Raw genomic sequence first — 16,423 nt, forward strand, 5'->3', positions numbered from 1 at the left:
GGTACCGGGAGGGTTTGGGGGGGTCCCGGGGGGGTCGCTGGGATTTGGGGAGCCCGGCGGGGGGGAGCTCAGGGTGGGGGGAGGGCCGCGCCTGGGTGTCCCCCTCCCCTCCCGGCAGCCCGGGCCCCTCCCCCCGGGATGGCTGGAGCATCCCTGGGAAGTGGGGGTGGGGACACGGCGGATTTGGGGGGCTGTGGGGGGGGGTCCCTGGGTGTGGGGAGGGGTCTCTGGGTGTGTGTGGGGGGGCGCTCCGAGGGGCCTCGGGTGGGAACGGGGCCCCGCTCGGCCGAACGGACCCTCCCCCCCCCGCGCTGGAGCATCCGCGGGTACCGGAGCGGGAGGGGGAGGGGGTGGGTTTGGGGGGGGGGGGGTCCCGGGGTGGGTCAGGGGGTCCTTACCGGGTGGCTACCGGCCGGCGCGTGCGGGCCCGGCGGCGGCGGCGGCGGCTGCGGGCGTGGGAAGGCGGCGGCAGAGGGGGGGGGGGGGCCTGGGGAGGAGGGGGGGCCGGACCGGGACCGCCCCCCGGTGCGGGGGGAATTGGGGAGGGGGGATGGACCGGACCGGGACCGGGACCGCCCCCCCCGGTGCGGGGGGATTTGGGGAGGGGGGATGGACCGGACCGGGACCGGGACCCGCCCCCCCGGTGCGGGGGGATTTGGGGAGGGGGTTGGACCGGACCGGGACCGGGACCGCCCCCCCGGTGCGGGGGGATTTGGGGAGGGGGCCGGACCGGGACCGGGACCGGGACCGCCCCCCGGTGCGGGGGGGATTTGGGGGAGGGGGGGATGGACCGGGACCGGGACCGCCCCCCCCGGTGCGGGGGGATTTGGGGAGGGGGCCGGACCGGGACCGCCCCCCCGGTGCGGGGGGATTTGGGGGTGCGGGGGTCGGTGATTCCGGGGCACGGCTGGAATTTGGGGAGGGGGCGGTGGCGCTTCCGTGCCTCGGGTTTTGGGAATAGCACAGGACCCCCCCCCCCTCCACGCTGTGGGGAGGGGGCAATTTGGGGGTCTCGGAGGGTGTGGGAGGAAGGAGGGGGTCCTGCCCCCTTGGCTGGATGAGGTTTGGGACGCCCCCCTCCCCAAAACTGCCCCCCCAGACCTCAAACTTCCCCCCCCAGCTCCCCCCAAACCTCAGAGACCCCCGAGTGTCACCCCAAAAAGGGTCCCCAAATCCCTTTTCCCCCACTTCGACCCCCAAAACTGCCCCCAAAGGGGGGGTCCCAACCTCCTCCCACCCCCTCTACTGCCCCAGCTCCCCCTCCCCACCCCAAACTGCCCCTTCCCCACCCCAAACTCCCCCTCCCCACTCCAAACTCCCCCCTCCCCACCCCCTCACCCTGCCCCAAACTCCCCCTCCCCACCCCCTCACCTGCCCCAAACTCCCCCTCCCCACCCCAAACTCCCCCCTCCCCATCCCCTCACCACCCCAAACTCCCCTCCCCACCCCAAACTGCCCCTTCCCCACCCCAAACTCCCCCTCCCCACCTCAAACTCCCCCTCCCACCCCCTCACCTGCCCCAAACTCCCCCTCCCCACCCCAAACTCCCCCCTCCCCATCCCCTCCCCACCCCAAACTCCCCCTCCCCACCCTGTCACCTGTCCTAAACTCCCCCTCCCCACCTCAAACTCCCCCCTCCCCACCCCAAACTCCCCCTCCCCACCCCCCTCACCTGCCCCAAACTCCCCCTCCCCACCCCAAACTGCCCCTCCCCCACCCCAAACTCCCCCCTCCCCACCCCAAACTGCCCCCTCCCCCCACCCCAAACTCCCCCTCCCCACCCCCCAAATCCCCCCAAGAGCACCCCCCCCACCTCCCCCTCCCCAAATAACCACACCCAGCCCTCGGGGCCACATCTTTATTTTGGATGGGGGGTGTGTGGGAGCAGCGCGGGGGGGGGGGGGGGAGGCGGCTCGGGCAGGGCCGGGGGGGCTCGGGGGGGGGTCCCGGCGCGGTGAGAGGGGGGGGGTCTGGGGGCGGGGGTCACTTGTAGAGGATGTCGTAGTGGCCGGGGCGGTAGAGGAGGCAGACGCGGGGCTGGGAGCCCTCGGGGAACACGTGCGGGTTGGTGGCGCCGCCCTCGCCCCGGTCCATGTACTCCACCAGGATGGAGACGTGCAGCGCCCGCGCCAGCGCGATGATGTGGATGTGGTCACTCTCCTTGGACATGGGCTCCACCTCCTGGGGGACAGACAGACGGACAGACAGAGGGGACAGTGAGGTCACTGAGGTGTGGGGGACACGGGGGACATGGGAGAGTGTGAGGGACAGAGGGGACACGGGGACACAGAGGGGGACAGCGATGATGTGGATGTGGTCACTCTCCTTGGACATGGGCTCCACCTCCTGGGGGACAGACAGACGGACAGACAGGGGTCAGTGGGGTCACTGAGGTGTGGGGGGACACGGGAGAGGCTGGAGTGTGAGGGACAGAGGGGACACAGAGGGGACAGTGGTCAGTGATGATGTGGATGTGGTCACTCTCCTTGGACATGGGCTCCACCTCCTGCAGGGACAGACAGACGGACAGACGGGTCAGTGAGGTCTGGGGGACATGAGGGACATGGGAGAGGCTGGAGCATGAGGGACACGGGGGACAGAGAGGACAGAGGGGACAGTGGTCAGTGTGGTCAGGGATGATGTGGATGTGGTCACTCTCCCCCTTGGACATGGGCTCCACCTCCTGGGGACAGACAGACGGACAGACAGGGGTCAGTGGGGTCACTGAGGTGTGGGGGACACGGGGGACACGGGAGAGGCTGGAGTGTGAGGGACAGAGGGGACACAGATGGATCAGGGGACACAGAGGGGACAGTGATGATGTGGATGTGGTCGCTCTCCTTGGACATGGGCTCCACCTCCTGCGGGACAGACAGACGGACAGACGGGTCAGTGAGGTCTCTGAGGTGTGGGGGACACGGGGGACAGAGGGGACATGGGGACAGAGGGGACAGTGGTCAGTGTGGTCAGCGATGATGTGGATGTGGTCACTCTCCTTGGACATGGGCTCCACCTCCTGGGGACGGACAGACGGACAGACAGGGGTCAGTGGGGTATGGGGGACACGGGGGACATGGGAGAGGCTGGAGCGTGAGGGACAGAGGGGACACAGAGGGGACAGTGGTCAGTGTGGTCAGCGATGATGTGGATGTGGTCACTCTCCTTGGACATGGGCTCCACCTCCTGCGGACAGACAGACGGACAGACGGGTCAGTGGGGTGTGGGGGACATGAGGGACACGGGAGAGGCTGGAGCATGAGGGACAGAGGGGACACGAGGACACAGAGGGGACAGCGATGATGTGGATGTGGTCACTCTCCTTGGACATGGGCTCCACCTCCTGGGGACAGACAGACGGACAGACAGGGGTCAGTGGGGTCACTGAGGTGTGGGGGACACGGGAGAGGCTGGAGCGTGACGGACAGAGGGGACACGGGGACACAGAGGGGACAGCGATGATGTGGATGTGGTCACTCTCCTTGGACATGGGCTCCACCTCCTGCAGACAGACAGACGGACAGACAGGGGTCAGTGGGGTCACTGAGGTGTGGGGGACACGGGGGACACGGGGGACACTGGAGCGTGAGGGACAGAGGGGACACGGGGACACAGAGGGGACAGCGATGATGTGGATGTGGTCACTCTCCTTGGACATGGGCTCCACCTCCTGGGGACAGACAGACGGACAGACAGGGGTCAGTGAGGTCTCTGAGGTGTGGGGGACACGGGACACACTGGAGTGTGAGGGACAGAGGGGACACAGAGGGGACAGTGGTCAGTGATGATGTGGATGTGGTCACTCTCCTTGGACATGGGCTCCACCTCCTGGGGACAGACAGACGGACAGACGGGTCAGTGAGGTCTCTGAGGTGTGGGGGACACGGGGGACAGAGGGGACATGGGGACAGAGGGGACAGTGGTCAGTGTGGTCAGGGATGATGTGGATGTGGTCACTCTCCTTGGACATGGGCTCCACCTCCTGGGGACAGACAGACGGACAGACAGGGGTCAGTGGGGTGTGGGGGACACGGGGGACACTGGAGCGTGAGGGACAGAGGGGACAAAGATGGATCAGGGGACACAGAGGGGACAGTGATGATGTGGATGTGGTCACTCTCCTTGGACATGGGCTCCACCTCCTGAGGGACAGACAGACGGACAGACAGAGGGGACAGTGAGGTCAGTGGTCACTCCATGGACCTGAGGGACAGACGGACGGACAGATGGACGGTGTGGTCAGTGAGGTGTGAGGGACACAGAGGGGACACAGCGGGCAGTGAGGCGTCAATGTGGGCGTGGTCACTCTCCTTCCACGCGGGCACATGCCCAGGTGTGCCCAGGTGCCTCTCACACGGTGACAGAGCTGCCAGGTGCCCCTCAGACAATGCCCAGGTACCTCAGGTGCCCCTCAGACAGTGCCCAGGTGCCCCTCAGACAATGCCCAGGTGCCTCAGGTGCCCCTCAGACAATGCCCAGGTACCTCAGGTGCCCCTCACTCAGTGCCCAGGTACCTCAGGTGCCCCTCACTCAGTGCCCAGGTGCCTCAGGTGCCCCTCAGACAGTGCCCAGGTGCCCCTCAGACAATGCCCAGGTGCCTCAGGTGCCCCTCAGACAGTGCCAAAGTACCTCAGGTGCCCCTCATTCAGTACCCAGGTGCCACTCAGACAGTGCCCAGGTGCCTGTACCTGCTGGCAGAGCTGCCAGGTGCCCCTCCCACAGTGCCCAGATGCCCCTCAGACAGTGCCCAGGTGCCTCTGGTGCCCCTCAGACAGTGCCCAGGTACCTCAGGTGCCCCTCAGTGCCCAGGTGCCCCTCAGACAATGCCCAGGTACCTCAGGTGCCCCTCACTCAGTGCCCAGGTGTCCCTCAGACAGTGCCCAGGTGCCTCAGGTGCCCCTCCCACAGTGCCCAGGTGCCCCTCAGACAGTGCCCAGGTACCTCAGGTGCCCCTCACTCAGTGCCCAGGTGCCCCTCAGACAATGCCCAGGTGCCTGTACCTGCTGGCAGAGCTGCCAGGTGCCCCTCCCACAGTGCCCAGGTGCCCCTCAGACAATGCCCAGGTGCCTCAGGTGCCCCTCCCACAGTGCCCAGGTGCCCCTCAGACAGTGCCCAGGTACCTCAGGTGCCCCTCACTCAGTGCCCAGGTGCCCCTCAGACGGTGCCCAGGTACCTCAGGTGCCCCTCAGACAGTGCCCAGGTACCTCAGGTGCCCCTCCCACAGTGCCCAGGTGCCCCTCAGACGGTGCCCAGGTGCCCAGGTGTTGGTACCTGCTGGCAGAACTCCTTGATGCTGCGGCCGCCCTCCAGGAACTGCTCGAAGAAGCGCCGGTGGCGCTGCAGGCAGCCCGAGGTGAGCAGGCGCAGGTAAACCACCAGGTAATCCGACGTGGCCGGCTCGTTAAAGGCCGCCAGCAGCTCCGGCAGCGGCACCCGGCGCTCCACGCGCTCGATCAGCTCCATCAGCTGGGGGGACACACCTGTCACACCTGTGTCACACCTGTGTCACACCTGTGTCACACCTGTGTCACACCTGTCACACACACCCGGCGCTCCACGCGCTCGATCAGCTCCATCAGCTGGGGGGACACACCTGTGTCACACCTGTGTCACACCTGTCACACCTGTGTGTCACCTGTGTCACACCTGTCACACCTGTGTCACACCTGTCATACACCTGTCACACACACCCGGCGCTCCACGCGCTCGATCAGCTCCATCAGCTGGGGGGACACACCTGTGTCACACCTGTGTCACACCTGTCACACACAACCGGCGCTCCACGCGCTCGATCAGCTCCATCAGCTGGGGGGACACACCTGTGTCACACCTGTCACAGCTGTCACACACACCCGGCGCTCCACGCGCTCGATCAGCTCCATCAGCTGGGGGGACACACCTGTGTCACACCTGTGTCACACCTGTGTCACCTGTGTCACACCTGTGTGTCACCTGTCACACCTATCATACACCTGTGTCACACCTGTCACACCTGTGTCACACCTGTCACACACACCCGGCGCTCCACGCGCTCGATCAGCTCCATCAGCTGGGGGGACACACCTGTCACACACCTGTCACACCTGTGTCACACCTGTCACACACCTGTCACACCTGTGTCACCTGTGTCACACCTGTCATACACCTGTGTCACACCTGTGTGTCACCTGTGTCACACCTGTCACACACACCCGGCGCTCCACGCGCTCGATCAGCTCCATCAGCTGGGGGGACACACCTGTGTCACACCCGTCACACACCTGTCATACACCTGTCACACCTGTGTCACACCTGTGTGTCACCTGTCACATCTATCATACACCTGTGTCACACCTGTGTCACACACACCCGGTGCTCCACGCGCTCAATCAGCTCTATCAGCTGGGGGGACACACCTGTCACACACCTGTCACACCTGTGTCACACCTGTGTCACACCTGTCACACCTGTGTCACACCTGTGTCACACCTATCATATACCTGTCACACCTGTGTGTCACCTGTCACATCTATCATACACCTGTGTCACACACACCTGGCGCTCCACGCGCTCGATCAGCTCCATCAGCTGGGGGGACACACCTGTCACACACCTGTCACACACCTGTCACACACCTGTCACACACCTGTCACACCTGTGTCACACCTGTGTCACACCTGTGTCACACCTGTGTCACACCTGTCACACACACCCGGCGCTCCACGCGCTCGATCAGCTCCATCAGCTGGGGGGACACACCTGTCACACACCTGTGTCACACCTGTCACACCTGTGTCACACCTGTCATACACCTGTCACACACACCCGGCGCTCCACGCGCTCGATCAGCTCCATCAGCTGGGGGGACACACCTGTGTCACACCTGTCACACACCTGTGTCACACCTGTCACACCTGTGTCACACCTGTCATACATCTGTCACACCTGTGTGTCACCTGTGTCACACCTGTCACACACACCCGGCGCTCCACGCGCTCGATCAGCTCCATCAGCTGGGGGGACACACCTGTCACACCTGTGTCACACCTGTCATACCTGTGTCACACCTGTCACACCTGTCACACACACCCGGCGCTCCACGCGCTCGATCAGCTCCATCAGCTGGGGGGACACACCTGTCACACCTGTGTCACACCTGTGACACCTGTGTGTCACCTGTGTCACACCTGTCACAGCTGTCACACACACCCGGCGCTCCACGCGCTCGATCAGCTCCATCAGCTGGGGGGACACACGTGTCACACACCTGTCACACACCTGTCACACACCTGTCACACCTGTGTCACACCTGTGTGTCACCTGTCACATCTATCATACACCTGTGTCACACCTGTGTCACACACACCTGGTGCTCCATGCGCTCAATCAGCTCTATCAGCTGAGGGGACACACCTGTCACACACCTGTCACACACCTGTCACACCTGTGTCACACCTGTCACACACCTGTGTCACACCTGTGTGTCACCTATCATATACCTGTCACACCTGTGTGTCACCTGTCACATCTATCATACACCTGTGTCACACACACCTGGCGCTCCACGCGCTCAATCAGCTCCATCAGCTGGGGGGACACACCTGTCACACACCTGTCACACACCTGTCACACCTGTGTGTCACCCGTGTCACACCTGTGTCACCTGTGTCACAGCTTTCACACACACCCGGCGCTCCACGTGCTCGATCAGCTCCATCAGCTGGGGGGACACACCTGTCACACACCTGTCATACACCTGTCACACCTGTGTGTCACCTGTGTCACACCTGTCACACACACCTGGCGCTCCACGCGCTCGATCAGCTCCACCAGCTGGGGGGACACACCTGTCACACCTGTGTCACACCTGTGTCACCTGTGTCACACCTGTCATACACCTGTGTCACACCTGTGTGTCACCTGTCACACACACCCGGCGCTCCACGCGCTCGATCAGCTCGATCAGCTGGGGGGACACACCTGTCACACCTGTGTCACACCTGTCACACACCTGTGTCACCTGTGTCACACCTGTGTGCCACCTATCATACACCTGTGTCACACCTGCCACACACACCCGGCGCTCCACGCGCTCGATCAGCTCCATCAGCTGGGGGGACACACCTGTGTCACACCTGTGTCACACCTGTCACACCTGTGTCACACCTGTGTCACACCTGTCACACCTGTGTCACACCTGTGTCACAGCTGTCACACACACCCGGCGCTCCACGCGCTCGATCAGCTCCATCAGCTGGGGGGACACACCTGTCACACACCTGTCACACACCTGTCACACCTGTGTCACACCTGTCACACACCTGTGTCACACCTGTGTGTCACCTATCATATACCTGTCACACCTGTGTGTCACCTGTCACATCTATCATACACCTGTGTCACACACACCTGGCGCTCAACGCGCTCAATCAGCTCCATCAGCTGGGGGGACACACCTGTCACACACCTGTCACACACCTGTGTCACACCTGTGTCACACCTGTCACACCTGTGTGTCACCTGTGTCACACCTGTCACACACCTGTCACACACACCCGGCGCTCCACGCGCTCGATCAGCTCCATCAGCTGGGGGGACACACCTGTCACACCTGTGTCACACCTGTGTCACACCTGGGTCACACCTGTCACACCCACCTGTCACACCTGTGTCATACCTGTCACACCTGGTTCACACCTGTCACACACACCTGGGTCGCACCTGTGTCACCTGTGTCACACACACCTGTCACACCCCCCACACTCCCCCTGTTCCTGTGTCCCCCCCGTGTCCCCTCCACGGCCCCTGGAGCCCCCCCAGACCCCTCTAAATCCCCCCAGGACCCCCCAAAGCCCCATGGAGCCCCCCCAGACCCTCCCAGAGCCCCCCAACCCCACCCCAGCCCCCCCAAAGCCCCTCTGAACGCACCCAGAGCCCCCCAACACCCCCAAAACCCCCTCAGAGCCCCCCAAAAACCCCCCCAGAGCCCCCCCCAGAGCCCCCCACAGCCCCCAGCCCCCCAAAACCCCCTCCAGAGCCCCCCAGAACCCCCCAAAAACCCCCTCCAGAGCCCCCAGCCCCCCCAGACCCTCCCAGAGCCCCCCAACCCCACCCCAGCCCCCCCAGAGCCCCTCTGAACCCACCCAGAGCCCCCCAACACCCCCAAAACCCCCCCAAAGCCCCCCAAAAACCCCCTCAGAGCCCCCCCCAGAGCCCCCCACAGCCCCCAGCCCCCCAAAACCCCCTCCAGAGCCCCCCAGAACCCCCCAAAAACCCCCTCCAGAGCCCCCAGCCCCCCCAGACCCTCCCAGAGCCCCCCAACCCCACCCCAACACCCCCAAAGCCCCTCTGAACGCACCCTGAGCCCCCCAAAACCCCCTCAGAGCCCCCCAAAAACCCCCTCCACAGCCCCCAGCCCCCCCCAGAGCCCCCAGCCCCCCCCAGAGCCCCCCCGAGCCCCCAGCCCCACCGTGTTGTGGAAGTCCTCGATGGTGAACTCGGTGAAGCCCTGGGCCACCAGCTCCTCCTTGCTGCGCGCCGACACCTCCTTGAACCTGGGGGGCAACAGCGGGGGCTGGGGGGCACCCGGGGGGCTGGGGGGCACCCAAAGGGGGCTGGGGGGTACCTAGAGGGGCTGGGGGGGCACCCACAGGGGCTGGGGGGCACCCAAAGGGGGCTGGGGGGCACCCAGGGGGGCTGGGGGGGCTCAGGGGGGCTGGGGGCAACCAGAGGGGCTGGGGGGGCTCAGGGGGGGCTAGGGGGGCACCCAGGGGGGCTGGGGGGGCTCAGGGGGGGCTGGGGGGCACCCAGAGGGGGCTGGGGGGTACCCACAGGGGCTGGGGGGCACCCGGGGGGCTGGGGGGCACCCAGGGGGGCTGGGGGGGCTCAGGGGGGCTGGGGGGCACCCAGGGGGGCTGGGGGGGCTCAGGGGGGGCTAGGGGGGCACCCAGGGGGGCTGGGGGGGCTCAGGGGGGGCTGGGGGGCACCCAGAGGGGGCTGGGGGGTACCCACAGGGGCTGGGGGGCACCCAAAGGGGGCTGGGGGGCACCCAGGGGGGCTGGGGGGGCACCCAGAGGGGGCTGGGGGGCACCCAGGGGGGCTGGGGGGTACCTAGAGGGACTGGGGGGCACCCACAGGGGCTGGGGGGGCACCCAAAGGGGGCTGGGGGGGCTCAGGGGCACCCAGAGGGGCTGGGGGGCACCCGGGGGGTCTGGGGGCACCCAGAGGAGCTGGGGGGGCACCCAGAGGGGGCTGGGGGCACCCAAAGGGGGCTGGGGTCCCAGGGCTGTTTCAGGGTATTTTTGGGCTGTTTCGGGTTGGTTTTGGGGTGGTTTTGGGCTGTTACTTTGGGGGACTCCCCAGGTAATTTTGGGGCTGTTTGTGCCAGTTTTGGGCTGGGTTTTGGGGTGTCTGGGGCTCTTTCTGGGGTTTTTTGGATCCCTGGACTGTTTCAGGTGTTCCTGGGGCTGTTTGTGCCATTTTGGGGTGTTTTGGGGCCGTTCCAGGTGTTTTTGGGGCCGTTTGTGCCGTTTTTGGGGTGTTTTGGGCCGTTCCAGGTGTTTTTGGGGCCGTTTGTGCCATTTTTGGGGTGTTTTTGGGCCGTTCCAGGTGTTTTGGGGGCCGTTTGTGCCATTTTTGGGGTGTTTTTGGGCCGTTCCAGGTGTTTTTGGGGCCGTTTGTGCCAATTTTGTGCCGTTTTTGGGCCGTTCCAGGTGTTTTTGGGGCCGTTTGTGCCATTTTTGGGCCGTTCCAGGTGTTTTTGGGGCCGTTTGTGCCATTTTTGGGCCGTTCCAGGTGTTTTTGGGGCCGTTTGTGCCATTTTTGGGCTGTTTTTGGGCCGTTCCAGGTGTTTTTGGGTCCGTTTGTGCCAATTTTGGGCTGTTTTTGGGCCGTTCCAGGTGTTTTTGGGGCCGTTTGTGCCCTTTTTGGGTCCCTCACCGCTGCAGCTCCTGGCCGTCCTCCAGCAGCGCCTCCAGGTGCGCGAAGCCGAAGGCGCGGTAGAAGCAATTCCCGTCCGGCCGCGTCTTGCGGATGTAGGAGTACTTCTGGAGCAGGTCCTGGGGACAGGGACACCATAGGGACATCGGGGGACAGCCTGGGGACATCGGGGGACAGCCTGGGGACAGCGCCGGGACTGCCAGGACAGTGACCATGGGGACAGGGACAGCCTGGGGACAGCCCCGGGACTGCCAGGACAGTGACCATGGGGACAGGGACAGCCTGGGGACAGACAGAGACAGGGACCAGGGGACAATGGGGACATTCCTGAGGACAGGGACACTGTGGGTACATCAGGAGACAGCCCAGGGACAGCCAGGACAGGGACAGTGAGGACACCAGGGGGACACAAGGGACATCCCTAGGGACAGGGGACACCGTGGGGACATGAGGGGACACTGGGGGGGGCAGGGGACAGCCCAGGGACAGCCAGGACAGGGACAGTGAGGACACCAGGGGGACACAAGGGACATCCCTGGGGACAGGGGACACCGTGGGGACACCAGAGGACACTGGGGACAGCCCAGGGGCAGCCAGGACAGTGACCATGGGGACAGGGACACTGGGGGGACATCGGGGACAGCTCAGGGACAATGACCATGGGAACAGCCACGCCAGGGGACACCGGGGCGGGGGGGACGACACCAGGGACATCCCTGGGGACAGGGGACACCGTGGGGACATGAGGGGACATTGGGGACAGCCAGGACAGGAACTGTGGGGACATCGGGGGACATCCCCAGGGGACAGCCAGGACAGCCAACCCCGGCCTGGTGTCCCAGTGCCTCCCAGTCCTCTACTGGGGCTGCTCCCAGTCCATCCCAGTGCCCTCCCAGTGCCACCCCCAGCCCTGTCCCAGTGTCCCCAGTGTCCCCAGTTCCCACCTTGATCTTCTCCTGGTACACGTGGTCATCCTCCGCGTACTCCTTGTAGAGCTCGGCCAGCTCCAGGCGCTCGGACACCAGCGGGTTCTGCACCGCGATCTGCGCCCGACCGGGGGTCACCGACCGGGGGTCACCGACCGGGAACCCCCCCGGGACCCCCCCGGGCCGGTCTGGGGGAGAGGGAGGGGGGATTCACGGAGGGATTTGGGGAGGGGGATCCGCACCTCCTGCTGGATCCGGTCCTGCTGCGCCATGATGGCCTCGTCGTAGGCCAGGCAGTTCACACCTGGGGGGACACCGGGGGTTACCGGGGGGGTTAACGGGGGGTCCCGAGCGGCTGCTCGGCCCCACCGGGAGCGTCTGGGGTGCCCCCGGGAGGGTCCTAAGGGGGGAAACCGAGGGGATCGGGGTGGGTTTGGGGGTTTGGGGCGGTGCGTTCGGGGAACCGGGGGCTGCCGGGGTGATGGAGGCCCTCCCGGGAGTAACGAGGCCGCGGCGCTTGGGAGAACCGGGAGGGATCCCACGGCGCGGCCGCGGTGTGGGGATGGGTGAGAGGGGCTCCGTCGGTACCGTCGGCATCGCTGCCGCCCAGCGGCTCCGGCTGCGGCTGCTGAGGCTCCTCCGCCGCCATCGCCGCCCTGCCCACCCCGCGCCGCTTCCGGGTCAGCGCCCGCCGCTTCCGGGGCACCGCCCGCGCCGCTTCCGGGACCGAGGAGGCTCCGCCCACGATGGGCGTGACTTGTGCTGTTGGCCACGCCTCCTCCCCTCATGGCGGCACCGCCCTCAGGGAGCGATGGCGGCCCTGGGGAAGGCCCGGGAGTCCCGGGGCGGTCCCGGTCAGCCGCGTTCCGAGGGTCGGTGCCTCGGCCAGCCCCGCGCCTTCGGGATCCTTAAAGCGAAAATGAATGAAAATATTGTTTCTTTTTTAATTGGCGCAGGGAAAAGAATTAAAAAGGCGTGATTGGAGCTGTGCGGAGCGCCGGTGAAGGGGTTCCCCCTCCGTTTGAACGGATTAATACGGAAAAAAAGGTTTTGCCGGTGTTTAAACTGCTTTTCCTCTCACTGTCCTGCTTTTTCCTACGGGGACAAGGATATGCTGGGAGGAACTGGGATGGAACTGGGAAGGTGGAATTGTTCATTTTGGAGCAAGCCTCGCTTCCTCAGCGCCTCCTTTGGCACCGCTCCATGCCCAGGTGCCCCCCAGGGGATCCCCGGGCAGGTGTGCCCAGGTAACCCCACCCACCCCCTCCTCATCCTCGCTGCTCACCCAAAACTCCCCAAAATCCCCGATTTTCCCCGTTCTCCCCCGGCTCCGCTGAGCGCCTTTAAACTTCCCGCGCTGCCGGGCTGGGGGGCGGGGTTATGCAAAACAGACGCGAACAGCGAGCCAAAGGCATGCTGGGATGGTTTTTTGGGGGAGATTTTGGGGTTTTGGGGGGTCGGGTCGTGCGGGATGGGATGGGGAAAGAGGCCGTGAACGGGATAGGAGGGGTGCGAGCGCGGCGCGGGGATTTTGGGGGGTTTTTGGGGTTTTGGGGGTTTTTTGGGGGTCCCTGAGCTCCCCATCCCCCCGTCCGACCCCGTGAGGGGGAAGGTGGGACCCCAGTGGGGACGACGGCGGGGGCGGGGCAGGGCGAATGCAAATGAGCCGGCGGGTAATAAACGTGCTATCATTGAGGGGCGGGGCTTGTGCGGCGAGAGGCGGGGCTATGCTAATCAACAACTGGTGTCGGAAATGGGCGGGGCCAATGCAAATAAAGGTGGTCTGTCCACCAATCACAATGATGGGCGGGGTAAAGCTGGTGGGCGGGTCTAAGAAAGCCAAGCGGGCGATTGTTTGCATAAAGAGGCGGAGGTATGCAGATTAATCGCGCGCGAAAGGCATGCTGGGATGGTTTTTTGGGGGAGAATTTCGGGATTTTTGGGGTCGAACCGTGCGGGATGCGGAAGAAAACTGCGGAATGAGCCAGGAAAAGAGGCCGGGACTGAGATGTGAGGGGTGCGAGCGCAGCGCGTGGGTGGCCGTGAGGTGCGGGCGGGGCGGGCGGGTTGGGGCGCGGCGCGGGGCCCTAACTCGGTATCGCTTCTCGGCCTTTTGGCTAAGATCAAGTGTAGTATCTGTTCTTATCAGTTTAATATCTGATACGTCCTCGATGAGAGGACTTTATATTAAACGGATTTTTGGGCTCGGGAGTTGGACCCGGAGCTTGCTCCCTCCGCTCCGCGCATCGTCCCGGTATTGCAGTGCCTCCGGGAACGGTGCACCCCTCACGGGGACCTTAGCATGGTGAAAAATAGATTAAAAACTTCTTAAATCGTGATAATATCGCGATGGGAATCACGGTCCAGCCTCTCCCTGACCTTTTCCAGCTCATTTAGTTCGTGCTGTGCTCATCGTCCCGCTGTTGCGGTGCCTCTGGGAGCGCCGCGCCCTGCACGATGACCGAGGGGTGGCGAAAAACAGATGGAAAACTCTTAAAATCGTGATTAGATCGCGATATCAACCCCATGGTCCCGCTATTGCCGTGCCTCCGAGAGCGGCGCACCCCGCGCGGGGACCTAGGGGTGGTGAAAAACAGATGGAAAACTCCAGAACCGCGGTTTGTAGAGGAATTCGATCGCTCTTCCAGCCGTGCTTAATCGTTCGCTGGCACTGTGGGAGAGTGAGATTGACACAGAACGAGCTACGAAAGGGCAGCAACCGGCAGAACCGGGGCTGACATCGCGATTTAATCACGACTTGAAGCACTTTTCCATCTGTTTTTTACCGCTTTAGGCCCCCGGTGGGGCTGCACCGTTCCCAGAGGCGCTGCAATCCCGGGACGGGGAGGGCAGCACAGACCCAGTGAGCTGCAGAGGGACGGCAACCAGCAGAACCGCGTCCCTTATCGCGATATAACCCCACCTTAACCCCGTTTTATCTGTCTTTCACCGAATCAGGTTCCCATTTGGGGTGCGCCGCTCCCGGAGGCACGGCAATAGCGGGACCATGGGGTTGATATCGCGATCTAATCCCGATTTTAAGAGTTTTCCATCTGTTTTTCGCCACCCCTCGGTCATCGTGCAGGGTGCGGCGCTCCCAGAGGCACCGCAACAGCGGGACGATGAGCACAGCACGAACTAAATGAACTGTTAAAGGTCAGGGAGAGGCTGGACCACGATTCCCATCGCGATATTATCACGATTTAAGAAGCTTTTAATCTATTTTTCACCACGCAAAGGTCCCCGTGAGGGGTGCACCGTTCCCGGAGGCGCTGCAATACCGGGACAGTGGTGCTGATATCGCGATATAATCACGATTGAAGCAGTTTTCCATCTACTTTTCACCATTTTAGGTCCCCGTGAGGGGTGCACCGTTCCCAGAGGCGCTGCAATCCCGGGACGGGGAGGGCAGCACAGAACCAGTGAGCTGCAGAGGGACGGCAACCAGCAGAACCGCGTCTCTTATCGCGATATAACCACACCTTAACCCCGTTTTATCTGTCTTTCACCGAATCAGGTTCCCATTTGGGGTGCGCCGCTCCCGGAGGCACCGCAATAGCGGGACCATGGGGTTGATATCGCGATCTAATCACGATTTTAAGAGTTTTCCATCTGTTTTTCGCCACCCCTCGGTCATCGTGGAGGGCGCGGCGCTCCCAGAGGCACCGCAACAGCGGGACGATGAGTACAGCACGAACTAAATGAGCCGTAAAAGGTCAGGGCGAGAATGAGCCGTGATTCTTATCGCGGTATTATCACGATTTAGGAAGTTTTTAAATCTGTTTTTGACCACGCTAAGGTCCCCGTGAGGGGTGCACCGTTCCCGGAGGCACTGCAATACCGGGACGATGCGCGGAGCGGAGGGAGCAAGCTCCGGGTCCAACTCCCGAGCCCAAAAATCCGTTTAATATAAAGTCCTCTCATCGAGGACGTATCAGATATTAAACTGATAAGAACAGATACTACACTTGATCTTAGCCAAAAGGCCGAGAAGCGATACCGAGGAACGGCCCCGCGCCGCACCCCAACCCGCTCGGCCCGCCCGCACCTCACGGCCACCCCAGCGCTGCGCTCCAACCGCTCCAGAGCCCTTCGAGAAGCTTTTCTTCATCTCATTCTTCACTTTTCTCCAGCGTTTTGTTGGCACCAACCCCAAAAATCCCGAAATTCTCCCCAAATTTTGCTCCCATGATGCATTTGGCGACGTACCCGTGGCTAATTTGCATGCACCGCCTGGTTATCTGCATAACTCCACCCTCGCCCCGCCGCTCTCCAGCCCGTCCCGATCTTTTTTCTTTTTTTTTTTCGGCTCGTCTCTCACTTTTCTCTCGCATTGTGCCTCCAGAGATCCCCAGAGATACAGGATAACCCAGGCAGCTGAGGGGGAACAATATTCCCTGTGAGGGGTAAAGGAGGGGGACATGAAGCCGGTGAGGGTGGGGAAATAAAATCTCCGTGAGAGTGAAAAATGGAGCCTGTGAGGGGAATGAGGGTGGAAATGGTGCTTGTGAGGGGTTTGAGGGTGAAATGGTGACAATTATCAAACGGATCATCATCAAATGATGTTTGTGAGGGGGATTAAG

The 16,423-nt window shown here is 63.5% G+C and overlaps 1 protein-coding gene and 2 non-coding genes across 5 annotated transcripts; 1 reads left to right on the plus strand and 2 right to left on the minus strand.

Annotated features, from left to right (window-relative positions):
• Nucleotides 1–1,961: 1,961 nt before the first annotated feature.
• OTUB1 (OTU deubiquitinase, ubiquitin aldehyde binding 1) lies at nt 1,962–12,562 on the minus strand. Of its 3 annotated transcripts, none has more exons than XM_059872361.1 (7): nt 12,429–12,561; nt 12,083–12,144; nt 11,859–11,957; nt 10,915–11,033; nt 9,446–9,530; nt 5,269–5,463; nt 1,962–2,181 (listed from the first exon to the last, which is right to left on the minus strand). In XM_059872361.1, exons 1-7 carry the CDS (start codon nt 12,487–12,489, stop codon nt 1,984–1,986), a joined length of 819 nt encoding a protein of 272 aa, XP_059728344.1. In that variant the 5' UTR covers nt 12,490–12,561; the 3' UTR covers nt 1,962–1,983. The 3 variants fall into 3 exon arrangements, with proteins under 3 accessions (XP_059728344.1, XP_059728343.1, XP_059728345.1); XM_059872360.1 differs by lacking the exon at nt 1,962–2,181 and adding an exon at nt 3,140–3,499 and having other exon boundaries at nt 12,429–12,562; XM_059872362.1 differs by lacking the exon at nt 1,962–2,181 and adding an exon at nt 3,936–4,139 and having other exon boundaries at nt 12,429–12,562.
• A 1,375-nt stretch (nt 12,563–13,937) lies between these two features.
• Nucleotides 13,938–14,128, plus strand: LOC132341128 (U2 spliceosomal RNA). The gene has a single exon (XR_009490098.1). It is a non-coding gene; the product is annotated as a U2 spliceosomal RNA (small nuclear RNA).
• Nucleotides 14,129–15,647: 1,519 nt separating this feature from the next.
• LOC132341129 (U2 spliceosomal RNA) lies at nt 15,648–15,838 on the minus strand. The gene has a single exon (XR_009490099.1). It is a non-coding gene; the product is annotated as a U2 spliceosomal RNA (small nuclear RNA).
• Nucleotides 15,839–16,423: the final 585 nt, after the last annotated feature.

Source organism: Haemorhous mexicanus, chromosome 35, assembly GCF_027477595.1.
Source record: "Haemorhous mexicanus isolate bHaeMex1 chromosome 35, bHaeMex1.pri, whole genome shotgun sequence".
In the NCBI taxonomy this organism is placed as follows: domain Eukaryota; kingdom Metazoa; phylum Chordata; class Aves; order Passeriformes; family Fringillidae; genus Haemorhous; species Haemorhous mexicanus.

Excerpts from the sequence above, each read along its gene's own strand:
- OTUB1 (XM_059872360.1), bottom strand. The coding sequence starts at position 12,489 with ATGGCGGCGGAGGAGCCTCAGCAGCCGCAGCCGGAGCCGCTGGGCGGC. Across the intron at positions 11,958-12,082 it reads AGGACCGGATCCAGCAGGAG|ATCGCGGTGCAGAACCCGCT; the intron begins GTGCGGATCCCC and ends GGTCGGGCGCAG. Across the intron at positions 9,531-10,914 it reads GACGGCCAGGAGCTGCAGCG|GTTCAAGGAGGTGTCGGCGC; the intron begins GTGAGGGACCCA and ends GTTGCCCCCCAG.